This window comes from Moschus berezovskii, chromosome 23 (assembly GCF_049115385.1).
Source record: "Moschus berezovskii isolate FMDL1 chromosome 23, NW_MosBer_1.0, whole genome shotgun sequence".
In the NCBI taxonomy this organism is placed as follows: domain Eukaryota; kingdom Metazoa; phylum Chordata; class Mammalia; order Artiodactyla; family Moschidae; genus Moschus; species Moschus berezovskii.
In genome coordinates, this window is record NC_142482.1 from 54,497,603 (window position 1) to 54,524,758 (window position 27,156).

Consider the following 27,156-nt stretch of genomic DNA (forward strand, 5'->3'; position numbering starts at 1 on the left):
ATCGATCCTGGGTGTTCATTGGAAGGACTGATGCTAAAGCTGAAACTGCAATACTTTGGCCACCTCATGCGACGAGTTGACTCACTGGAAAAAACTCTGATGCTGGGAAGGATTGGTGGTGGGAGAAGAAGGGGACGACAGAGAATGAGATGGCTGGATGGCATCACCGACTCTATGGACATGAGTTTGAACTCCGGGAGTTGGTGATGGACAGGGAGGCCTGGCGTGCTGTGATTCATGGGGTCGCAAAGAGTCTGACACAACTGAGCGACTGAACTGAACTGAAGTCTCCTTTGCTTTCTAACTCCTAGCTGTTCCCTCTCTGGGCCATGATGGATATGCAGGAAAGAAGATTCTGTACCTGTCCATGCTCAGCCTTTTGTTGTTGTTGAAGAAACTGAATTTTCCAGTCATACAAGGAGAACTGTGATCCAGCCAGGTGCTGAGAGCTATGCAACTTGATGATTTCTTATTAAAATCAGATGCTCACTAGTGCTCTGATTATTTGCATGTTTGTTTTTCCTCGTCAGGAGACTTGTCATCACTGAAAAATGTGTGGAGACACACTTAATCTGCCTCCACAGTCACTGCGCTGATGTTTCTGTTTCCCTTGGAATGCTAAAGCCACGTGAAGGCGAAGTTCACATCTTGACACCATCCAATCAATCTCAAAACATGTTTCCCTTAAGTTCATCCCCCTTTTGGTGATTAGTCTGTATTTCTCCTTCTCCCTTCTAGCCAAACTCCTTAAAAGAAGTCTGCTTCCTCAACGCTCATTTACACCTTAACCATATGCTTTCTAAACTCCAAGCCATATGGCTTTTCTGAAACTGTTGTCCCCAAAGACACCAGTGATGGGTTGTCACTGAACAGAACAGGCACTTTTCAGTCCTATCTCGTCAGGACCTGGCAGACCAGAGCCGCCTCCCTTCTTGAAATCTGGACAAGAAACCCAACTACCCTCCTGATTGTCCTCCTAACTCTAGCGGGCCTCGTTTACCTTCTCCGAAGACTCCTCTGCCTGTGTTGCTAACTTACAGGTCAGGGGACCTCAGGGGGCTCCGAAAGCCCCACTTTGCTTCCCATGAGACAATCTCCTTTGGACTTTTCATTCCATGGCTTCAACAAATATCCAGGTCCCACAACTTGCCGATCAGCATTTCCAGCCAGAGCTCTCTTGATTCCAGTCCTCTGTATTCAGTATCTTCCATCTATATTTAATATCCCTCCAGCATGCCTCCGAATATATGCTCAGTTTTCCCCATAAACCCGATGTAGTAAGTGGTACCTCTGTCCATCTGACTGGCATGTCACTGCTCACAAGAGAAACCAGAGCATGCCCGTTACTCTTCCCTTACTCTCCACATCCAAGCTGTAATCAAGCCCTGCTCATTCTGCCTCCTAACTATCTCCAGCAATTGTCTTGGTTATCTTCAGTTCTCCCCCACAGTATAATCAACCACCTGCTAACCAGTTTCCTTGTTACCAGAACCAGAGACACTTCATATTCTTTTGGTTTTGACAGCAATGAGGTATCTTAATTCTCTCACAAGCAAATCTTCTCTCATTACAAACACAAATACATAGAAGAAGCTACATTAACAACATTGGGTACCTCTGCAAACTTTCCCCATCATATAGAAAATGAGCTTTCAAAAAGGCAGGTCTTCCGACAGCTTCCTTAGGATAATGCATCAGGAAAAAGCCTGATGAGAGCTCCATGACGTTCTCATGAGAACCTCTAAGAGCAGACCCTTGCCTACCTCTTCTTCCGCATCTCTCACTACTCTGAACACCTCTCAGCCAACAGTCCTTTCCCAACCACCACCTCTCTGAAAGCTGGAGACAGCCAATCTCTCCTGTCCTCTTTTCCAGGCTTCCTTCTACTCTGTTCCTTCCACTGGGAGAGAAGATTCCCTCACCCTCACTGCCTAACTCCTTAGTTAAATGCCCCTTTCTCTAGGAAACCTTTCCTCCTAAGTTAAGAGTGCAGTTGGCTTTGTCTCCTTTGAGTTCCTGGGGCCCTTGGGCATCTCCTATCACTTTTACTGGGCTGGCCATAAGTTCTTTTGGATTTTCCCATATTATGGAAAAACCTGAACGGACTTTTTGGCCAACCCAAAGCTTTGTTGTAACTATTGGCTTCATTACTTGGGTTTCCCTTAAGGCCATAACCTTTGGGAGTCTGTCCTGTTGCCTTTTTTAGGGACAGTGGCAGTGCTTGGTACATATACATATGTGCAACACACCAAGCTAGTATTATTTCTGGACTTGCTATGGTTTACAGAAGTCTGAAATTCGAACTTCTGGCCAGGTAGATAACATTTCCTTGGCAGCTGGGAAAGCGTGGCTCCAAGAGAACATTAAAGTTAGGGCACAAAGTCCTAAATCAGCTCTCTTCCAAGCACACATATCTATTTATGATCACTGACGTTTTCAATGTATCAGTTTCAGCTCTCGGCCTGAATGGCAAGAAAAAAACCTTCCAGCTCAAGAGTTGTGACGATCCAGAGGGTCTTCGTAGTGAACATAGCCAGTCTTGTGCTGGATCTGAGGCAATGATTCCGCTTATGAAAGGGATTTTCAGTTCTACACCAGAAAAGGATGTCACGATAAGCTTGCAAGAAAAGTTTAGGGTTTCATTCTCTCTTCCAGGAACGGCAGGTGACCTAGGTTTTCCCTGGAGACTCAGATGGTAAAGAATCTGCCTGCAACTCAGGAGACTGAGCTTCGATCCCTGGGTCAGGAAGATCCCCTGGAGAAGGGGATGGCAACACACTCCAGTATTCTTGCCTGGAGAATTCCGTGGACAGGGGAGCCTGGCAGCCTACAGTCCACTGGGTTGCAGAAGAGTCGGACACAACTGAACGACTAAACACTTTCCCTCAAACACACAGCATGCTGGGGATCCCTAATAGACAGGAATCAGCAAGGTGGGGCTAACTGTTCTGGGTATCAGTGACAGACTCTCCCTGCAGAGCCAGGAAACCAACACACCAGGTCCAAAGGCAGAATCCAGTTTATACTTTCTTCACTGTCTAAGCAGTTTTATTTGAAAAGGAACAATTCTAGAGACATGGGCTTCCCAGGAAGGGATTCCTTGAAGTTGCTGCTGCTGCTGCTAAGTCACTTCAGTCGTGTCCGACTCTGTGTGACCCCATAGATGGAAGCCCACCAGGCTCCCCCGTCCCTGGGATTCTCCAGGCAAGAACACTGGAGTGGGTTGCCATTTCCTTCTCCAATGCATGAAAGTGAAAAGTGAAGTCGCTCAGTCGTGTCCGACCCTTAGTGACCCCACGGACTGCAGCCTACCAGGCTCCTCCATCCATGGGATTTTCTAGGCAAGAGTACTGGAGTGGCTTGCCATTGCCTTCTCCGTCCTTGAAGCTGCTGCTGCTGCTGCTAAGTCACTTCAGTCGTGTCCGACTCTGTGCGACCCCATAGACGGAAGCCCACCAGGCTCCCCCGTCCCTGGGATTCTCCAGGCAAGAACACTGGAGTGGGTTGCCATTTCCTTCTCCAATGTGTGAAAGTGGAAAGTGAAAAGTGAAAGTGAAGTCGCTCAGTCGTGTCCGACCCTTAGTGACCCCACGGACTGCAGCCTACCAGGCTCCTCCATCCATGGGATTTTCTAGGCAAGAGTACTGGAGTGGCTTGCCATTGCCTTCTCCGTCCTTGAAGCTAGTGGTTGCTAAAGATATCAGTAACTCTGCACGAATGGATGGAAGAAATAAAGGAAGCAGAGTCCAGCCCTGAGGGAAAGGAGCAGCTGGAAAGTAGCTGAAGTAGGTTCAAGCCAGGGTTCAGGGTTGGCTCCTGTTCTGGGGAGGGGCGGTGTGAGATAAGCAAAATCTACAGCTGAAGGGCAATCATTCCGGGGACCTAATGAGAAGGCTGGAGCTCCATGCTCACATGAGTCCCTAAGCATCTCCTACCCACAGTTGTATTCATGTCATGCTATACAGAAAAACAGTGGGCAAATCATGGAGACTGTTCTTAGACCCTGTTATTAATATGAACGGAGCTCCCAACACATTTCAGGCCTGGCCCTTCATCACTGCTGGCAGTTGGGTGGGGCTGGGGCCAAGTAAAGCGGCGCTAGTGGTGAAAAAAACCCACCTGCCAGGAGACGTAAGAGATGTGGGTTCAATCCCTGGGTTGGGAAGATCACCTGAAGAAGGAAATGGCAACCCACTCCAGTATTCTTGCCTGGAGAATCCCATGGACAGAGGAGCCTGGCGGGGTACAGTCCATGGGGTCACCAAGTTGGACACGGCTGAACGACTTAGCACTCACGGAGCAAATAAAACCTGGGCGTTGGTGCTCAGGCTCCCAACTGTGTGGCAGGCAGACGAATCACCCATCACTCCTGCTTGAAAGTTGCTGCCTTGGTGCAACACAACTTGACCTGTGCTAGATGAGGATTTGTTAATAGCTGGAGTAAACGTTTAAAAAGCAACCTTTGATTTTCTATGAATTAAACTGCAGTACTTTATTGGCCTGAAATTATTATGGACTGAATCATCTCAACTGGAATAAAAGAAAAAGAATCTTTCCAAGAACATATCAACGAGCAATTAGTTGAACACTAGAATCAAAGGACAGTTCCTTTCATTATTTGATTGAAAATAGGAAACTAAATCAGCATAAGATTTTGCGATAAGAGAGATACACAGGGTGTTTGCCCTATGTATGGGATGGGATCATTTCTCACATTCTAAATAACTCCTGACCTATTCCTCCACCTCAGTCACCCACTTCCAAAGCTTCAGTCTGCATTTTTTCTCCATAACTTTGAAGATCGCAAGTTCAACAATGCGGTTCTGAACCCACGAGCTCCTGTCCTTCCAGCCTCCTTCTGGCAACTGATCCCATTGACTGTCTTAAAATTCTTTGACTTCTTTGGAACTTAAAGTCACTTTTTATTAGAATTATTTATTTTGTTTAAATTACACAAATTTCAAATATACAGAAAACCGTAGAGAATAACCTTGTGGAACCCACCACCCAGGGTACACATTAATACTGGACCTTTTTGCCTTATCTTGTTTTAAAGAAATAAAATGTTACAGTTTCTGTTGCAGTTATCAGGAATCCCTCCCATTCCCATTCCCTGCTTTCAGGGCATATATACTGCCAGTAAAACCTGTAACGTATCTTACTCTGTACATCCTTCTACAACTTGCTTTCTTCATTCATCAGTGTTTTCAAGATTGATTTCTTAAATTCCTTTCAACCCATTGGACCTCTCTTTTCCTATCCAATGGAAATTCCAGGAGCACACTGGGATGAATTGTATCCCCTCAAAAGATGTTCAAGACATAACCTTCATCAACGGAACCTTACTGGGAAATATGGTCTTTGCACATGTAACTAAGTTAAGGATCTCTGGATGTGGTCATCTGTCTTGGACAGTTGAAAGCATCGGTTCTTCCACACTCAGCCTTTTTATGGTCACACTTTCACATCCGTACACGACTACAGGAAAAACCACAGCTTTGACTATGTGAACCTTTGTTGAAGTGATGTCTCTGCTTTTTAATATGCTGTCTAGGTTTGTCATAGCTTTTCTTCCAAGCAGCAAGCATCTTTTAGTTTTGTGGCTACAGTCGATGCTTTTGAACTGTGATGTTCGAGAAAACCCTTGATAGTCCCTTGGATTGCAAGGAGATCAAACCAATCAATACTAAAGGAAATCAACCCTGAATACTCATTGGAAGGACTGATGCTGAAGATCCAACAGTTTGGTCACCTAATGTGAAGAGCTGATTCATTGGAAAAGACCCTGATGCTGGGAAAGATTAAGGGCAGGAGGAGAAAGGGGACGACAGAGGATGAGACGGTTGGATAGCATCAACGACTCAATGGACATGAGTTTGAGCAAGCTCCGGGAGTTGGTGACGGACAGGGAAGCATGGCGTGCTGCACTCCACGGGGTCACAAAAAGTTGGACATGACTGAGCGACAGAACAACAATCCTGGACAGGGAATGGATTCTTCATTCAATGTCTGTGTCCTTCTAAGAGAAAGGAGACTGAGATTTGAGACAGAGAAACCAGGTGGGATGAGGACCATGTGAAGACTGAGATTCAAGTCGGGCAGCTACAAGCCAGGAAACACTGAGGGCTGCCCAGTAGCCACCAGAAGCTACAAGAGGCATGTGACAATTCTCCATCAAAGCTTCCCGGAAGAACCAACCTGCCAACACCTTGATATTGGACTTCTGGCCTCCGGAATTATGAGAGAAGAACTTTCTGCTCTTCTCAGCCTCCAAATTTGCAGTGATTTGTTATAGCAGCCGCAGGAAACTGACATAAATAATCTCCTTTGTCTCTCCATCTTGCCCTTTTACCCATCTGGCAAAACTCCAGCCATGGACAGACCCAGCTATCTGCTTTATCCATAGCTGTGCTCAGACAGCCATGCAGACTCATCACTATCGACCTGAAGTGGGCCTAACTCTTCACGTCTTCCTCATCTCCTCCATGGTAGGGGATGATCTTATTTTCACCTAGGAAGACTCAGGGTCACTTCCCACATCCTATCTGACCAGGAAACCAGGCCCTCTGATTCCCTCGCTTCACCGGAGGAGGCTGTTCAGCCCTTTTCAGATGCTAACTCTCCCATAGGTGCTCTGTATCCCAACTAGCCCTGTCATCTCAGGACTCTTACCCTTTCGGTTTCATATTTTCTAACTCTTTCTACTTTTTTCTAACTCTTTCTTTGATCAATGCAAAGAAATAGAGGAAAACAACAGAATAGGAAAAACAAGAGATCTCTTCAAGAAAATTAGAGATTCCAAGGGAACATTTCATGCAAAGATGGGCTCGATAAAGGACAGAAATGGTATGGACCTAACAGAAGCAGAAGATATTAAGAAGAGGTGGCAAGAATACACAGAAGAACTGTAAAAAAAAGATCTTCATGACCAAGATAGTCACGATAACGTGATCACTGACCTAGAGCCAGACATCTTGGAATGTGAAGTCAAGTGGGCCTTAGAGAGCATCACGACGAACAAAGCTAGTGGAGGTGATGGAATCCCAGTTGAGCTATTTCAAATCCTGAAAGATGATGCTGTGAAAGTGCTGCACTCAATATGTCAGCAAATTTGGAAAACTCAGCAGTGGCCACAGGACTGGAAAAGGTCAGTCTTCATTCCAGTCCCAAAGAAAGGCAATGCCAAAGAATGCTCAAACTACCGCACAATTGCACTCATCTCACACGCTAGTAAAGTCATGCTCAAAATCCTCCAAGCCAGGCTTCAGCAATATGTGAACCGTGAACTCCCAGATGTTCAAGCAGGTTTTAGAAAAGGCAGAGGCACCAGAGATCAAATTGCCAACATCCGCTGGATCATGGAGAAAGCAAGAGAGTTCCAGAAAAAGATATATTTTTGCTTCATTGACTATGCCAAAGCCTTTGACTGTGTGGATCACAATAAACTGTGGAAAATTCTGAAAGAGATGGGAATACCAGCCCACCTGACCTGCCTCTTGAGAAACCTGTATGCAGGTCAGGAGGCAACAGTCAGAACTGGACATGGAACAACAGACTGGTTCCAAATAGGAAAAGGAGTGCGTCAAGGCTGTATATTGTCACCTTGCTTATTTAACTTCTATGCAGAGTACATCATGAGGAACGCCGGGCTGGAAGAAGCACAAGCTGGAATCAAGATTGCTGGGAGAAATATCAACAATCTCAGATATGCAAATGACACTACCCTTATGGCAGAAAGTGAAGAGGAACTCAAAAGCCTCTTGATGAAAGTGAAAGAGGAGAGTGAAAAGGTTGGCTTGAAGCTCAACATTCAGAAAACAAAGATCATGGCATCTGGTCCCATCACTTCATGGGAAATAGATGGAAAAACAGTGGAAACAGTGTCAGACTTTATTTTTTTGGGCTCCAAAATCACTGCGGATGCTGATTGCAGCCATGAAATTAAAAGATGCTTACTCCTTGGAAGGAAAGTTATGACAAACCTTGATAATATATTAAAAAGCGGAGACATTACTTTGCCAACAAAGGTCCATCTAGTCAAGGCTATGGTTTTTCCCGTGGTCATGTATGGATGTGAGAGTTGGACTGTGAAGAAAGCTGATCGCCGAAGAATCGATGCTTTTGAACTGTGGTGCTGGAGAAGACTCTTGCGAGTCCCTTGTACCGCAAGGAGATCCAACCAGTCCATTCTAAAGGAGATCAATCCTGGGTGTTCATTGGAAGGACTGATGCTAAAGCTGAAACTGCAATACTTTGGCCACCTCATGCGACGAGTTGACTCACTGGAAAAGACTCTGATGCTGGGAAAGGTTGGGGGCGGGAGGAGAAGGGGACGACGGAGAATGAGATGGCTGGATGGCATCACCGACTCTGTGGACATGAGTTTGCGTGAACTCCGGGAGTTGGTGATGGACAGGGAGGCCTGGCGTGCTGTGCTTCATGGGGTCGCGGAGAGTCGGACACGACTGAGCGACTGAACTGAACTGAACTCTTTCTACTGGATTCCTCACACTGGCTCCTCCTGCTTCTGTCCCCTTCATCATAAAACAGTGGCAACAAATCAGAAGGCACACACACAGTCCCTCCCGAGCAGACTGCACACACACAAGCCCTGAAGACACATTTGTGGCCTCCGCCGTCCATTCCGGTCTGGTCTCTCTTCTCCACTTGACAGCCAGACATTTTGAGAATTTATTCTTCCTCATTTCCTGCTAAATTCTCACTCCACACTCACTTGGCACTTACTCCCAAAGAATCCACCTCTCGCTAAGCTCATGAGTGAACTCCAGACGACCAGAATCACTGACGCGGATGGGCATTTTTCTGTACCTCTCTCACTTGACTTCTTCACAGCAATGAATACAGGTCATTGTTGCCCACGCCTTGAAACGTTTCTTGTCTCCTGGCCCCTGTCTCCACATCCTTCTGGTTTTCCTCCTGCATCTTTCTTCCTCCTTCACAGTTCAGGCCGCTCTGTCCAGCCACTAGTGATGACATTCTTCCTCTGTCTACAAGACAGTCTTCAGCCCAGTTTTCTTCCCTTTCCCTACTCACTCCCTCGCCAAGCTCACCTATGGTCACCACTCTAATCAACACACGATCCCAAAGTAAATCCAGAGCAGACCTCTCCTCTGCCTTCCCTATATTCAACACCAACACTGGGAATCACAAAGTAGACTCGAACAGAGAGCTAAAATTAGAACCGTTTCTCCTGCACTTCCCTGCCCTGCCTCCGCTCCTCCAAACCTGTCACTCTCCCACAGGACTCATCTTTAAGGCCACACCATACACCCTAGATCAACATTAGAGTGTCAAATGTGACATTTCTCTCTTCTTCCGCCCACTGATCTGTTGCTAATTCCTGTCACTAGTTTCTTATGACATCTCCTAAATCCACCTATTATTCTATCAGCAAATATTAGTCCAACTTACTATCACCAGCACAGCAACCTCCTAACTGGTTTTCCTGCAGCCACGCCCACTCTTGCTGAATTTTTTCTACAGGATACAGGGCCAGCGAGGCTCCCATCTCTGGTCACCATTCCAGCCCAGTCCATCCCATATGCCTTGCTTTATATTCTCTAGCCACTGGTTTTTGCTTTCCTAGCTTGCTCACTCCTACTTTGTCTGACCACAGGACCTTTGCACATGTCACTTCTGCGACCTGGAATTCTAATTTTCCAAATTTCTACTCCTCCTTCAGATCCCAGCTCAAATTTCTCTTTCTCAGGGAAGTCTCCTTGCTCCCTCAAGCTCCCCCTCTCCACCATTCTCTTGAGTACCTTCCCATCACTGTCCTATCACAGGTGTGATCTTAACCATAACTGTGATCTTAGCCTTCACTCTTGTAATTTGATCGTCTGCCTCTTTTAGCAACACCACGCATGCCAAACCCACAAGGTCTGGTTTCCGCTCACGCTCATACTCCACGGCCAGTTTCAGTATGTGTATGGCACTCAGGAAGAGGTTTTTATTATTATTTTTTTATTGTTGTTCAAGCCCTAGGGATGCAGGAAAGCTTTAGAAGCACAAAGGGAATTTTGGCACATGGTAGATTTCCAGGGCCAACTTCTGCAGTTTATGATTTTGTTTCAGGAGGAAACAAAAGCGTAATTCGGTGGCATCTTCACAGTTTATTCCTGCCAGTTCTGCTTTTCTATAAATACAGTCCTCATTTTCAAGGGATCTGGAGAAGATGGCTGCGGCTGACTCTTCTGGGGGAGGCCCTCTCGATTTCGGAAGGGATGCTATCGTCTGTCTCTGCTCCTGGGGCAGGTGCAGGGTGTGTGGTGGACACTTGTTGCTGATTCTACAGAAGCTGGACGTGTTGGGCTGAGTGCTTCACAGGACCTGGGCAGGGCGTCTGAGGGCAGGCCAAAAGGCAGGTCAAGATCACCTCCATGAGGATCCATTATCTGGTGTCCTATCCATTCCTGTTTTATTCCTACCATCGTGTAATGCTGGATGCTTCTGAGAGAAGCTCCCTGTCCTGTGGGACTTTCACCACCATCCAAAGTTCAGGGCTGAAGACCTTTGAGGACACCAGCCTTCAGCTTGGAATACAAAGATGTCTAAGCAGCATGGAACGTAGAAATCGGTCTTTGATAAACTCATGGAATTGCTGATGCCAAGACTGAGGAAAATGTTGAGACCATCATTTTCCAATGTGGTTCTCTTACTGCTAATACAACTTACAAAGCAAGACTTCTGGGTGCACCTTTGAAAATACTGTATACACAGACACATGCATTCTGTAACTTGAGTTACAGGGAAACTACAATATAGCTAATTCTGGCAAATTAGAAATGTAACTCACCATGGAAATAACAATAGGCCAATTATGCATTGTATTAATGTCCTTTTGTGTAATCAAGAAAGCACACAAGTTTAAATGCAAATACATAATATAAATGTAATATCTGGGCTTATTCTGTGTATTTAAAATTGTGGAAATTGCTGTACACATGAAAATATGTTACATACACACACACACGACAAATATCTGCATAACGGTTAAAAGTGATCAACCAATTAACATTCCCACAGTCAGTCAGTCCTCTTGTATATTTAATACTTGATGCTTAGCCACGCATAGGAAAGTTTGTACTTCAAAGTACTATTTGATCATTCATAAAATTTATCATGTTAAACACCCTTCAGTTATCAGTTTTTTTCTCTGTGAAGCTAAGAACTAGCACAGGAAGTCTCTCCTTATTTACAAAAATCAGGAATAATATTTCTGAATTCAGTTAAGAACAAAATATACTACACAGTGCACACCACTGACTTAAACTAAAAAACCAGATTAGCTTGTTACAGCGTATAACCCACCCATTTATCATGATTTACAGAGAGCCCATAGCCTTCTATTTTCTCTAATTCAGGAGCTGACTGTCCTTTAAAATAAAGCCACACAGGGACTTCATTGGCAGTCCAGTGGCTAAGACTCCACACTCCCAATTCAGGGGGGTGGGGGTCGATCCCTGGTCAGGGAACTAGATTTTACATGCCACAACTAAGATCCCACACACTGCAATGAAGACAGAAGGTCCCACGTGCCATGACCAAAACTTGGCACAGCCAAATAATAAAATAAATATATTTTTAAAAAATAAATAAAACACATGGAAATATTACATTCATCGGCCAAATTAATCAGTTTGGCCACTGAGGTCGTAATAACTTGCTAAAAAGAGTTAATACTAAGAAAGATTAAAGTTGCAATTTTGCCTATCTCAGATCTTTAATCCTTTCTCTCTAAAGTTTTAAATGAAAAAAATTTTCAGACTTTAATGGTTCATGAGTAGTTTGATGCCACCGGATTTGCATCCATCAAAGGACGAGTTCTCTGACACCTTAAAGATGTCAGCACAACAGTTCAGGTGCCTTTTTCCACGAGAAGCATTGGAGCTTCGCCCTACTGTCTTGCCAAATGGACCAAGCCAAGCTCATCAATGTCCAGAGGAAATGCATCCACTACAGCATCGTTCAGGAGTTCATGCTGATACATGGCAATTACTTAAATGTATTATATAGGATTGTCTCATTATAAGCTATTTTCATAGCACAGTCAGGAAGACTACAAAGGAACTTGTGGAATCTTTATTATTTTCTTCCAGTGCTTCCAGAACATTCCCTGTTTCTTTCCTGTTCACATCTGACCCCTCACTTTGCCTGAGAATATATTTCATTTAGATTTCTCTTCTCCAAGGCAATGCTGTAAGTGCCCTTTTCTGTTTCACTCTGGGGGGATATAGGAGAGTCATCCCTTTATAGAGTTTTGCTTGCATGAAAAACTCTCAGAAGTGTTTAGAGATATGTAAATGACCTACATGCTTTATGACACCTTAACAAGCCTGTATAATGATCAAAAGCCAGGGAGAACGCATTCAGGTGAAGAGACGGTCAGCAGGGTGACAATTCAGAGATTCATGAAATTCGCAGGTTCATTCTAATCTCTGCTGCTACTGCTGCTAAGTCGCTTCAGTCGTGTCCGACTCTGTGCGACCCCATAGACGGCAGCCCACCAGGCTCCCCCGTCCCTGGGATTCTCCAGGCAAGAACACTGGAGTGGGTTGCCATTTCCTTCTCCAATTCTAATCTCAGGAATGAACAAATGATGGCAGCAGGACACTGAGGCTTCCCCCTCAGAAGCAGAAGGAACCAGCGGGGGCTGGCCACATGAAAACTCGTACAGATTTCAAGACGTGGCAACTTCCCTATCTCTCTTCTCTTTCATTCCTCAAAGCAACCAGCATGAAAATTCTCCGATCTGTAGACAAGGCACGAGAAGCGGATTGCCTACTTCACACTTTGGGGGTGCGCCACAGCGGGAAGAGGACCAAGAAAGAGAGAAGGTGATGATTCTGAGGGGGAGGGAGAACAGGACATGGGGTAAGAAGGAGCTAAGAGCCCCAGAGTAGCCCTGGATGACCTGTGCACTTAGGTACCAAAATCAGAATGAAGCAAAGAAAGGAATCTGCATGGCTCCTCCATCATCTCATCTCAAACCCAACACGTGAAATCAGAACTCTCAGCATTTCTTTCCCTACACATCTCTCTCTGTAATACTCTTACTTATTAAAAAAAAATATGCACATAAAGTGCCACCATGAACATCCTACTAATACTTAGTCACATAAGGTACCATTCTCACCCCATCTCACAAATGAGAAAACTGGGGTACAAGGTTCAATCAACCAAGGTCATGCAACTAACAAGTTTCAGAGCTGAACTTGAAGCGAGGTCATCTGACTCCAGAGTCTGTGCTCGTCAGACCCCAGTCATGCTGAGTTTACCCAGATTCCTTTGCTGTTGACTAGGCTATGAACTAGACGGTTATCATAGTCATTTTACAATGATGCTTCACTTATTCAAGATTTTTCCTCCATGAAAAAAACCTATTCCTATCTGCCAACGACCATATACAACTTACTTTCTGCTCTGTGTTGATTTTTAACCAGAGAAGGGAAAATAAGGATGAAAAATAAGAAATGGATTGTCAATGCTGGAATGAAAGCATTCAACCATGGGCAAGGTGGAGCTCTAAGTTCAGATATTTATAGATCAAATCAAAGTGGTGGTTGCATAAACTGAAAAGCAACAACAAAAAAACCTGAGACTCGTGAAAACACACAGGATCTAAAAGCCATTTTCAATCGCACTGAAGAATTATTCCACACGAGAGCAATTCCAAGGCTTGATTTTTTTCCCTTTGGTTCAGGCAGCCAACTGTAATTAAATTCTACTAACAAACCTACCAAGTTGAAGTCAACAGATGCCCAGTGAAAAATCAAGGTAAACAAATCATCTTACCTGCAGATGTGTGTTTGAACTTCTCACTTTTCTTCTTCCTCCATTTCCAAGGCTTGAAGATCCTTCCCAGGTTGGCAAACTTACTTCTCCTCCGGATGGGTGGGGTGTGGGTACCTGGGACGAGGGAGTCAGAACGCATGGCCGCCAGCCTCTCCACTTCCTCAGCTTGTTTTCCCGAGAAGGAGATGGAAAAAGGAGAAAGAAAAGTGTTAAAACGGGAGCCTCACAGATGGCCAACGTTTTCCATGGTTACAGATAACAGAAACCACATGACCAAACTTCCGTTTCTCTTTTTGCCTTTTGGAATGGAAGTCATATCAATGTGTTCTAAAGGCTGGGGACAGTCAGCCAAAGCCTAGGGGATCTGGAGCAACCGAAATGGATTGGGCCAACCTTAACCTAGGCGTGAGGAGGAGGACGAGGAGAACAGAGCTCTCCTGACACAGAGACTCCCAACAAGGCTGGGATAGGGCGTGAGAAGAGTCGAAAGACAGTCAGTGTAACTACGGGTCCAGCACTTTCTCAAGACTTGGCAGACGCTATCACTACAACACCGTCTGCTGAGAAAAGATGGAGAAAACATTTACCAACCGTCCGTTCCAATGCCAACATTTCCCACCACCCACGACGCCCTTTCCTAGGGTGATGCTTCACCCAGACGGGCAGGAGCACTAGACTCTATTGAATGAGTGGCTCCACCTTAAAATCCAATTGCCTGTTTTCAGAATCACGCAGTAGATCCTATAATTGCTTTAATTCCTCTAGGTCTTTTTGTTCCTTTGCTTTAATAAAATTTCTTAGAAACTGAGAGTTGAGAGTGACATTAGGTACCATCTAGACTCATCCCAACAACTTGACATTGGAGGACATGAAGACCAAACTCATAATGCCTCAGGGACCCTTTCTTAAGGGCCACACTCACTCTGACCCCTTTGATCACTTGGGACAAAACTCTTCTCCAGTGTACTTGAGCATCTATAGATCTCAGGGAGGTAAAGAGACCCCGACTTGAATTTTTATGACAGGAATAATCAGAGAAAGTAACCTCAAGGCAAAATCAAGGCAGGCGGGAGGGACTTGCCTTTCCAGAAAGTCCAGTTACATCTAGAGCTGAGGCCAACGCAGAACCACTCTGCTGAGCCTCTAACATAATCCTTCAGAAAAACTCCTGGACTTCGAAACACAGGCTGATATCTGAAGCTTGGTCTTACAGCCTGATGTTCTACCTGCTGTCATCCAGTATGGTTTGAACTCAGGAGATTCAATTATTCAACAGAGAGAGAGAGAACAGCATTGAAACATTTACACTTCCATGGGTGAAGTAGATACCCAATGGGAATTTGGTATATGATGCCGGGAGCTCAACAGGGACATATGTATGCCTATGGCTGATTCCTATTGATGCATGGCAGAAACCAATACAATATTGTAAAGCAATTATCCTCCAATTTAAATAAATGAAAAAAAAAAAAAAGACCTATATGGGACCTCAACTATGTGCCAGGCAGTGTGCAACAGTGACAGATGATGGCAGGTTGTAAAGGCTGTGGGCGAGACTGAAAGGAAGCAGATGAACTTTAGAGACGTCTGGGAAGCCAAGTCAACAGGACCCCGGACTGACTGGGTGGCTGAGGGGGAGGAGGCAGATCATTCCTGATGCCCCATGGGTCATGTCGGTGGAATGGCCCCCTCCATTCACGGAATCAGGGAACACTGTGGGGGCATCAGCTTGGGGGACGGTGGTGATCAGTCAATGACTTGAACACGTTGCAAGGCGAAGGCACTTAACTCTTTGATTACAGGGTTCAGTGCACGGGGAGCCCCTCTCTGCCATCACTGTCTTACGTGACCACTTAATACTGAGATGACACTGATCTTTCCTGGAGCAGATACACCGAAGAACTGGACATGGTTGGGCAGAGTCTAGAGGAGGAGACAGTGGCATCAGTGTGGAAAAGTCCACTGTCGGGGGAAATGGCCAAATTCAACGGAGGCAAAGGGGACGAGGGGCGGACTCCTCTTCATCGCTGGAGAAGACCCCGGGGTGTGCCATTTGGGGCTGGATTTTAAAGAAGGAACCGTTCTCCCTACATGGGGAAGAGGAGAAGTGGATCTCTGGAAGGAGAAAGAGACCCAAAAGGAACAGAGCGGGCTGAAAGAATATGCCATTGCCTGGGAGCTACAAGAAACACAGGGAACCAGCAGACTCAGCTACGCTGGGTGAGACGGGGAGTCAGTGGTGAGAGGCAAGGAAGGGTCTGGAGCCAGACTCTGCAAGTCTTCAGAAAACTGGGTGTTTGGGCTTCATCCTATTTGCAGAGGGAGATGGATAAAGAATCTGAAAATGGGAATTGACATTATTACATTCAACGAATACTTACGGAACGCTCACTGTGTACCAGACACTTGGGCTATGTCAGTAAACAGGAGACAAAAATACCAACTGATGGAGCTTACACTGGGGGGGTTAGGATGGAGAGTAGGCAACACACAGTAAACCGCACAGGATTTTAGGAGACAGCTGCTTGATGGAGAAAAGAAAAGGTAAGAATGACAAGTAAATTGTATCAAGAGTGTCTAGGTGGGGAGGGACTCAGTTTTAAATAGCCTGATTGAGAAGACATACGACCAGGACACAATCAGATCTGTTTTCAAGAAATATTACAGTAACAGCCAACGGCATCTTGAACTGGAGTGTGAAAAGACAGCTGGTGGAGAGTAACAAAGGAGGCCACCAAACACATCTGGAGGGCAGTGACAGAAGGGACACGGAGAAAAGATGTGATCCAGCAGAGAGAGAATCAACACATCACGGTAATTTTCTAGATCCACATGGGGAAGGACAAGAAAGCAAGAATGAAGTTTTCGCTTCCCATGACCAGGGAGATAATGAAGGCTTTACATGTTTTAATGAACTCTGACTAGAAAGGAAAGAAGCAAAAAAAGGATGGTTGCTCAAGGACAAGGGCTTTGAAACCAAATAATGAAGTCTTTTTTTTTTTTTTCTTTAGGGAGTTGGATTTTATTTCTTAAGCTCACGGAGAACTACTGAAGGAAGTTTGTCAGGAAGGGATGGGAAGACAGGATCACATTACTAGGCTGAGCAGCAAGAGCCAGTGGAGAGCAAGAGACTGAAGATGCAGGGAAGAGATTGAGAAGTTCATGAAACACGGTTCTTAGGGAGGAGCAGAGGTGGGATCAAAAGTACTTACAGAAATTAGTCATCAAAGACTTTACTCTGAGTAACGAACATCTGAACCGAGGTCTCTGATCACAATGCACGGATCAGATGTGAGCCTCGGGAAGACGAATCTGGCAGCAATGGATAAAGTGGATTATTGGAGACTGAAGAGACAAAGATGGAGGAGACTTCTTTAAGTAAGTCTGGGCTACAGAGAGGCTGAGCAGACTGGTTCTAATAAAAACAAGTGCAGTGAGGAAATAGAAGCCGAATGGAGCAAGTAAACGGCCTCTGGAGCAATACTGATTTTGGAAGTTATTCTCTTTAAGGGGTACCAACTGCTTGAGTTGGTTCCCCCTTGAGCGTGCTAAGCCGCTTCTATCGTGCCCGACTCTTTGTGATCCCATGGATGGCAGCCCACCAGGCTTCCTGTCCATGGGATTCTGCAGGCAAGAATACTGGAGTGGGTTGCCATGCCCTCCTCCAGGGGATCTTCCCGACCCAGGGATTCAACCCGAGTCTTATGTCTCCTGCACGGCAGGTGGGGTCTTTACCACTAGAACCATCTGGATCCCCCTCAACAATGCTCGACAGCCGGCAAGAGGCACATAATGTCAACTGCGGGAAGCCACAGCAAGGAGGCTTTGAATCAGGATGGAAACCAGCTCAGGACAGTCTGGTGATCTGATTCCCGCAAGATCACTTTCTCTTTTGTAGCCATCGCCTCTTAAAAGCTTCTTACCTTAGCTGATAACCTCAACTTGTCCACATTTTGCACATTTTGTACCTGCCTTCCTAGTCTCCTGCCTTCAAACTTACATGTTAAAGTGTTGCTAGATTGCTTTTCTCAGAAATTTCCAATGGCTCCCCATAACTTAAAGTAGACAGTTCTAGTTTCTTGCTTTGCTCTTTAGGAATCTCCATCTGAGTTCCTGCACAGAATGATCTTCTAGTACTTCTCTAAACAGACACTGCAGCCCAAATGAAACACTGCCTGGATCCAACGGGCTTGGGGAGGGGGGATGAAACCACTGAAATTAGATGCAAAATTTCATGTCTATTTGAGTACCTGCATTTGGCTGGAGGAGTTCCCATCTTTTGAGTCTCCAAACAGTCTAAGACACAAAAGGTAAAAAATTTAAAGCATCCAGGGGCTTTCCAGGTGGCTCAGAAGTAAAGAATCCACCTGTGAAAGCAGGAGACATGGGTTTGACCCCTGGTCTGGGAAGATCCCACATGACTCAGAGCAACTAAGCCAATGTGCCACAATTATTGAGCTTGTGCTCTAGTGCTCGGGAGCCGCAACTACTGAGCCCACATACCACAATTACTATGGCCTTAGAGCCTGTGCTCTGAAACAAAAGAAGACACTGCAAAGAGAAGCCCGCTCCCCGCAACTAGAGAACCCATGCAGCGACTAAGACCCAGCACAGCCAAAGATAAATAAACAAAATTATTTCTTAAAAAATTGAAGCATCCAGGTTGAGGCCTTTATGAGTTTCAGTTCAGTTCAGTCGCTCAGTTGTGTCCGACTCTTTGCGACCCCATGAATCACAGCACACCAGGCCTCCCTGTCCATCAGCAACTCCCGGAGTTCACTCAAACTCATGTCCACAGAGTCGGTGATGCCATCCAGCCATCTCATTCTCTGTCGTCACCTTTTCCTCCCGCCCCCAATCCCTCCCAGCATCAGACTCTTTTCTAGTGAGTCAACTCATCGCATGAGGTGGCCAAAGTATTGGAGTTCCAGCTTTAGCATCAGTCCTTCCAATGAACACCCAGGATTGATCTCCTTTAGAATGGACTGGCTGGATCTCCTTGCAGTCCAAGGGACTCTCAAGAGTCTTCTCTTAGCCAACTTAAATCATCTTCTGCTAAGGAGTAAAGGGAGAGGGAATACCCTGAAGCCAAAAAAAAAAAAACAACCCAGATATGAGTTATTCAGGATTGCCACGGAGTTCACTTTCATCGCTGGTGCTACCTAATGGTCTGTTCAGCCAGGAAATGAATGAGGCCACCAGACCCCACTCATTCACACCATCTTGAGAGGCATAAAATTCAGCATTCCTGCTCAACTCAGAAAAATGCACCACGAGGACCATAAAGCTCTTTCACAATCACAATTTCCAGAAATGAATAAAAATCATTCTGAAATTACCATGTTAAAATAATTATAAGAAATTAGGAGTGCCTTTGAAAAATTTAGAGTGGAAAAGAACTGACAAAACATTATAAAGGCCTAATTATAACTCCATCGTTAAATGAACCCTTATGAAGTATATTATTAAACCCAAGATGTTTAGTCCTTACGTCTAGATTTTTAAACAGATGGATTCCTTTAACTGTTTATGTTCTAATCATCACACGACTTCCCCCCTGTTCATCTGATGGAAGGGGCTAGCTCTCAACCTGTTTTGCCCCTAGACAATGACCTTGGAAGGCTTGAAAGTGAAGAAAGAGACCAACTCTGAACACAGTTTGAGGAGGAAGAAAGACAAGAAAACAGAACACGGCTCAGAATACAGTGGCCTCTGTCCAACCAACCCCAGGGAAAGGAGCGAACAGGAAGGAGCCAAGCAGGAGAGGAAAGGTCTGTTTATGAAAACAGTCTTCTTTTGAAACACATCAAGAAAAGGCTGCTTCGCCCAAGCCCACTGTTCTCAAAGGTGGCTTCCTCTTGCTGCTGAGAGAGGAGACAGCTGTCTGGAGAAAGTGCTCACTGAGACACAAAATCAGCTCAAATGTCAACGGCCAGAACTGAGAACACTGATCCCCCACCCAAGGTGGGAAGCTGGGCAGCTGAGCTCATTCAGAGAGCTGAGGGAGGAGGGGAGGCCTGGATCTCTGGGGTCTTCCCTGCGCATCTCTCAAAGACCGCCTCCTAATAGACCAGGTGGGCTGGGCTCCCTTTCAGGACATGACTGGGATTGGCTTTATCAGAGAGCAGGGCCTGTCTGGCAGGAGGTGGCTTTTCATTCTCTTTAGCAAAGCAGGAGACAAAGCACCTGATGGAGGCATGATTTTAACACATTATTGACCAGGGGATTTTTGCAGAAGCTAATGCCTGTGGCTGGTGATTTGTTATGTAAGTGACTATTGATACAGCCCGGTCAAAAACTTTCAGAGTAACAAAAGATGCATTAATACCTCTCTGGTCAATAAATTGTTAATTACCAAGAACCTAAGTAGCTGCGTCTGTGTGTGCTCTGGAGTCACACACTCCCCATCCCCACTAGCCTCCCGGGGTGGCCAGGCTGCTCCTAGTGGGCTCTTAAAGCCTGCAGGGGGTTAGGCACAGCAGGGCACTTCAGCAGGTATTCCTTTACGATGGTTATTTCTCATGGTGGCTCAGCTTTCAAAAGGCTTATCCAAAGAGAGCACCAGCTTTGGTGTCCTGCTGGCCTAGAATGTGTTAGTCATTCAGGGTCCCCCTGAGAAGTCTGGACAGAAGGGAGCCACAGCGTCTGTGTTGTCTGATGTCTAGTTAAAGGACGAGGCAGAAGGGCCAGGTCATCTGGGGCCTCCACTCTAGATCTCTCCACGTGCCAAGTGCTCTTGGGATTTCTGAACAACTTGAGAGGCTCCCAGGTTGGACTCTTGCTTCTCAACCCAAAGCGAACCCCAGAAGAGAATGCTTATGTAGCAGGATCTGGGAACATTCACCTTCCCTTCCAACAAGATTGCAAGGGGTTCTGTTTTCATGACATCTCACCAGCCTAGGAATGGGAGCCCAGGATGGGGGTGGAGAGCTGTCAGTCAAGTACACCGAGCTGCCCAGGGAACAAAACTGCCACATTTCTGCCTCAGGCAGCATGACTTTTGCTTACAGATGCAAAACAATGTCACACAGGTCCCTGGCCATTTAGGAAGTGCTCAACGACTATCGCTTTCCCCTTTTAAAAATGCAGTTTCAGTTGCAAAAGACACCTTATCACAGGGACATGGAGAATGGTTACGAAGCATCAGGCCTAAGAGGGCTGTGGTTTCCCCTTTTCACTCCAAAACTGCCACAGCACAGTCTCCTTTAGAGGCCAGATCTCTTTGAAGAGTTTCTGTCCAACCTAGGACTGATCTGTGTTAATGATCAGGTGTGTTTGAAAAAAACAAAAGAGTGATGCATTTTTATTCTAAAAATCAGGACCCACTGCCCAGTTCCAGGAGGTGCTGGGCATTAGACGGGGTGGCTATGAAGGTGAATGGAGGCTCCGTTGCTCAGAAAAGGTTGCCTGGTTTAGGGGACACACGGGAGCCTGTAAGGGCTGGGAGGCAAAGCAGAACTGCCACATTGCCCACGGAGCTCCTAAAGGGTTCAGTGCAAACACAAATGTGATTTCTGAGAACACTCCGGAGTTAACATTGCTGAGGACAAGGATCTGCTGTGTTCACACTCTTCTCGCTCTAGCCTTCCCTTGACCTTCACTGTCCTGACACATTCTTCCACGCTCTATGTACCACTGGCCTCTTCCTCATCCCTCACCAGCAAGTCAAAGATGGATCCAACATTAGAATTAAGGTGTGAGCACTGATTCAGGCATGTGCTGTGTGCCTAGTCGCTCAGTCGTGTCTGACTCTTTGTGACCCCATGGACTGTAGCCCTGCTGGCTCCTCTGTCCATGGGGGTTCTCCAGGCAAGAATACTGGAGTGGGTTGCCATGCTCCCCTTCCAGGGATCTTTCCAACCCTGGGATCGAACCCAGGTCTCCTGCACTGCAGGCATATTCTTTATCATCTAAGCCAACCAGGGAAGCGCATGAATACTGGAGTGGGTAGACTATTCCTTCTCCAGGGGATCTCCCTGACCCAGGAATCGAACCCGGGTCTCCTGCATTGCAGGCAGATTCTTAACCCACTGAGCTACTAGGGATGAACACAGCTTCACTGAACAAAGGTTTTCTCTGTCTTAATCCAAAGGCTGGTTAATCTGAGTGATGCAGGCTCCAGTGAGGAGGGGACGGAGTTCTGGAGCCCTTTGGCTACTTAAGACACACAGATGACTGCCTTCTTTACCTGGGACTCCCCAAAGGAAAAGCCAATTATATGCCCACAAACTTCACCCCCACTCCAGATGCAGCCATCACACACCGTTCAGCCACTGTGCCTCTGGATGGACAGAAAAATGCTTATATTTAGGAAGCAGCTAATCAATAATCCTGTTACAGGAAGGGTATTCTTCCCAGGGAAAGAACCAATAAGGGGTGCGTCTTACAATCCTGAGGGCTAGAAGCAGATAGAAAGAGTCAATTAGGCTGCATGTACCCAGGCCAATGGAAAAAAAAAAAAAAAAAGTGAAAGTCTGTCGCTAATCCATGTCCCACTCTGCATGACCCCATGGACTGCAGCCCGCCAGGCTTCTTTGTTCACGGAATTTCCCAGGCCAGAATACTGGAGTGGGTTGCCACTTCCTTCGACCCAGAATTCGAACTTAGATCTCTAGCTTGGGAGGTGGATTCTTTACCACTGAGCCAGTGCCAGGCACTGGCCAACTTCCTTTCTGGCTCCAGAAATTTCTGCCTGGCAGGGGGCAGTCCCACCCACTGGGGGAGCTGGTCTTAAAGGGCTTTCCCAGGCTTGCCACTGTCTTCAGCACTTGGAACAGCCACCTTTAACTGGCACCTTGGCAAAGGCACACCAGAACGCTATGACAAGAGGGAGGAGAGAGGGGAATTCACGGATCTCGTGGGACCAAAGATGGCCCAAGCCATGTTTGTGTTAATCTGCTCTTGAAGCAGTAGTTGAAATCCAAGAGGAATAGGAGAATATCCCTAAATCCTACGCCCTAAGATGTACTTTTGAAGATGAAAAGAGGGTAGCTCTACTGGTTCTGAACTTTAGAGTTCATTGTATAAGCTACTATATGACTAACATGAACTCTTCAGACTCTGAACAGCATATGAGTTCCTTGTAACAGGAAGAGAGATTTAAATCAGGAGGTGCTTCTGTAAGTATTGATGTGAATGACGACCATGATGATGATAATAAAACAGTGACCAGTTTTCAGACACAAAGTCAGCCAGGCACTTAACCTAGGCACTCGATACATAACACCTTACACAATCCCTCACATTAATCTTATGAGCTACTGTTATTATTCAATCTCTACTTTACAGGTGGGAAAATTGAGAAATTGATGAATAGGAAGATGTGATTATCAGCAAAGAGAAACCCAGGCTTTAAATGAAGATTTGTCTATTTTCAAGAATACCTTCCCACACTATGAAAATCTGGCTCTTCAAATCTCTATGTTAGTGACTAATGTAATAGGGCTTCAATGATGAGGGAGAAAACAAGCTTATTTTTGAAAAGGCTACAAAATAGATGCCAATATAAGTTAATCTGCTGCTGCTGCTGCTAAGTCACTTCAGTCGTGTCCAACTCTGTGTGACCCCATAGACGGAAGCCCACCAGGCTCCCCCGTCCCTGGGATTCTCCAGGCAAGAACACTGGAGTGGGTTGCCAAAGTTAATCTAGACATCATATTAAAAAGCAAAGACATTACTTTGCCAACAAAGATCTGTCGAGTCAAAGCTATGATTTTTCCAGTAGTCATGAGGAGTGAGAGTTGGACCATAAAGAAAGCTGAGTGTCAAAGAACTGATGCTTTAGTCCCTTGGACTGCAAGATCAAACCAGTCAATCCCAAAGGAAATCAGTCCTGAATATTCATTGGAAGGACTGATGCTGAAGCTGAAACTTTAATACTTTGGTCACCTGATCCCGAAGAACTGACTCATAGAGAAAGACTCGGACACTGGGAAAGACTGAAGGCAGGAGGAGAGGGGGATGACAGAGGATGAGATGGCTGGATGGCATCACCGACTCGACAGACATGAGTTTGAGCAAGCTCCAGGAGTTGGTGACAGACATGGAGGCCTGGCATGCTGCAGTCCACGGGGTTGCAAAAAGTCGGACATGACTGAGCAAATGAACTGAGCAAAAGAAAAATGGTGTCATTGGTCTTATCCTAAAATGTCATAAAACATACGCGTATATAAAATGCACATGCATATAAGCAAGCATGCCCTGGAGGATACCCACCCAAAGTCACTAGGACAGACAGAACCAGTAGAAGGTTCTCCAAGAAGCCCCTGTGCCCCAGGCTACAATTAGGAGCTCAGCAGGTGCCAGTGTGGCCTGAAATTGGCTCAGATCTGCTTTACTTAGAAAAGGCTATACACGGTTTATGGTGGCAAGAATCTCAGTTTTGAAACCAGGAGGATGTGGGTTCAGATCTAGAATCTACTGCCTACTAGCTGTAAGATAAGGGTTCTTTTTGGCTTCTGGGCAGGAAGACTGCGTTTCCTGATTTTCCTCCGGAGAATCACTTGTCCTACATTTCCAGTCTTGGCAACTCAGGAAAGCGGATCTCACGCCTGAGGCCAGAGGTGGGCACGTGACCCAGCGCCAGCCAATCAGAACACTGCATTCTCCACCCACCCTCCTACCCGCAGTCATTCATTCGGGGATGAGGAAGTTAGCCCAGCCAGGCAACGAGACTAAATTATGGATTTTGTTGGGGCTATTGATAGGCGTGCGCTCTCAACTGGGATTGCCTATTAGGCTCTAAGCCTGGTCAAAGCAGGGGCCATAAATTTTAAAACCTTCTCTCAGATGTGATTAAATATTAAAAAAAAATTTTTCTAGGGCGCAATGCTTTGGAAGAAAACAATTGTATTAAGTCGAGTACTTTCTATTTTCAGAGTTCTGTGCTGAGAGGATATTCACATTCCAGGACCACAGTCAGTCAATGGACAAAGAACATTGCTAACAGACTAGACAGGAGGGGAATTTAAATTTATAGAGGTGTTTCTATTCATTGAGATAGTAGATGTTATCCACAAAATTCTTCCTGAGATAGTCAAAACAAAGTTCCCGTTTCATCCCCCAGGAATCTAACCTTCAACCACCAAAGAATGTAACAGCTACAAAAATTTATAAAACATTCTATTGTTCCGTTAATCTACAAATTTGTGCTGGGAATGGAACCTTTGAATTTAAATCGTAAATGAACTCTCAAGTCTTTTGTTAATCCAAAGTGACAATCTAAATAATATAAATTCTGTGCTCATCCTAAAACCTCAGACTCTTGGGTCCCATGCTCTTGAATAAGTACATAATGCCTCTCAAAAGCTTCAAATTAGACCTCAACGAAACCTGGTTTCTCCTGCAGGGGTCAGCAAACTCTTTCTGTAAAGCCAAATCATAAATACCTATGTTCAGCTGCTCAGTCTGTCATGACTCCTTGTGACCCCAGGGACTCTAGCCTGCCAGGGTCCTCTCTTTGTCCATGGGATTCTCCAGGCAAGAATACTGGAGTGGGCTGCCATGCCCTCCTCCAAGGGATCTTCCAGACCCAGGGACTGAACCTGCATCTTCTGTGTCTCCTGAACTGGCAGGTGGGTTCTTTACCACTGCGCCCCTGGGAAGCTCCAATATGGGCCACTTTCAATTCTGCTGCAAATACTCAATTCTGCTGCTGCAACAGGAAAGCAGCCTCAAATAAATGTACACAAATGGACATGGCTGTGTTTCAAAGACTCTTATTTACCCAAACAGGCAGCCAGCCTTTGGGACCATGTCAACCCTTGCCCTATAGCATGGAGTTGCTGGTAATCTTTCTACCATCTCGAAGGAAAAGCCCACCTGAGAATTGAGTCAACAGAGAAGAAAATAAAAGGTTGAGGGAGGCATTGCTCAGGTTAGCCCCTGAATCATTTGGGGCCCTGGATCCAGCCATGCCTGAAACCATTCTAAACCCAGACCAATGAATTATATGAATCAATGAATTATCCTTTTCACTTAAGCCAGGGTGGGTTGGGTTCACTTTCACTTGCAACCACAAGAGTTCTAACAAATTAACTGTGTGATCACCAGCTTGCTCTCCTATAAAAAAAAAAGGACAATAATAACTTGCAAGGATAATAGGTATGTACTTTAAAGCACTTGTTGTAGTACTTAAAAGTCAAGTAGACCACCTGGCCAGTGAGAGTTCCTCTAGGGGTGCAATTCCTCACCTCTTCACCCCAGGATGTCCCTTAAGGAATTAGATGATTTTTCTTATTTTTTCTTTTTTTTTTTTTTTTTGAGTTTTGGAGGCTCTGAACTATGCTGAAACACACCAGGCTGATGTAAGAATCAACTGAATAAGTACCAGTGCAATTTTTTAAATCACTGGTTTGCATCTTAAACCTGTTGAACCAGAATGTGAATGCACAATAAGCAGCCCAGGAATTTCTGATGCTAGGATTCTGAGAATCACATGTGCAGAAACAGACTAGATGGGGAATTCCTACAGAAGCCTAGAATCCTCATCCCATCTCCCCAGTTAAGTCTATAGCCTTCAGGAGGCTGGCTAAGGAGGACCATCCCTAGTGCAGAAAACTAAGTCATGCTTCAGTACCATCAGCCAGCCCCCAAATCCTCAAATCACTAGAAATTTTTGCTTGCATACTAAGTCATGTCCGATTCTTTCTCACGCTATAGACCACAGTCTGCCAAGCTCCTTTGCCCATGAGATTCTCCAGGCAAGAACACTGGAGTGGGTTGCCATTTCCTTCTCCAATGTGTGAAAGTGAAAAGTGAAAGTGAAGTCGCTCAGTCGTGTCCGACCCTTAGCGACCCCACGGACTGCAGCCTACCAGGCTCCTCCATCCATGGGATTTTCTAGGCAAGAGTACTGGAGTGGCTTGCCATTGCCTTCTCCGAAATGTCCCCTTTTATTGTTGCATGAAGTTAAGACATTGAGGGGTCAACTGAAGTGCTCAGAATGCACCAGCTCAGAGGAACTAAATTGGTCCAGGGCTTCTGAGTCTAGAGACGGTCAATTGTCTTGCACATCTCTTATCTACTGGATGGCTCGAGAATGCTCAAGACCAGGCTGTGTAGGTTGTTGATTCATCTATTTTCGAACGGTCCTTCCCTCCATTAATACTGTCAAGGTTCACACACTTCTCGACATTTTTCCTCCCCAGAGCTCATTCTAAGGTCTCATAATAATAGCCACTCAGTTATTACTGAATAAAGGATGGCAGACAGCCTCAGGGAACCTCACATTCCACTGAAAAGAACCATTTCTTCAGTCTACTTTCTCTTAAGCTCAGATTTCTCATTTTCTTCCTCTGATCAGGTTAGTTTCCTTATTTACCTCCCGTTAGTTCACAGACC

The 27,156-nt window shown here is 45.6% G+C and overlaps 1 protein-coding gene across 8 annotated transcripts in view; it reads right to left on the reverse strand.

Annotated features, from left to right (window-relative positions):
• Positions 1–27,156, reverse strand: part of PHACTR1 (phosphatase and actin regulator 1) — a 515,711-nt gene that overhangs the window by 186,661 nt on the left and 301,894 nt on the right. For all 8 annotated transcript variants that reach the window (XR_016036000.1, XM_088831029.1, XM_088831027.1 and 5 more), the window contains one exon: positions 13,816–13,980. Coding sequence is in view for 7 of the 8 variants with exons in the window: in XM_088831029.1 (XP_088687155.1) it covers positions 13,816–13,980 (165 nt within the window). In the remaining variant the exon portion in view is untranslated. The remainder of the gene's footprint in view (positions 1–13,815; positions 13,981–27,156) is intronic.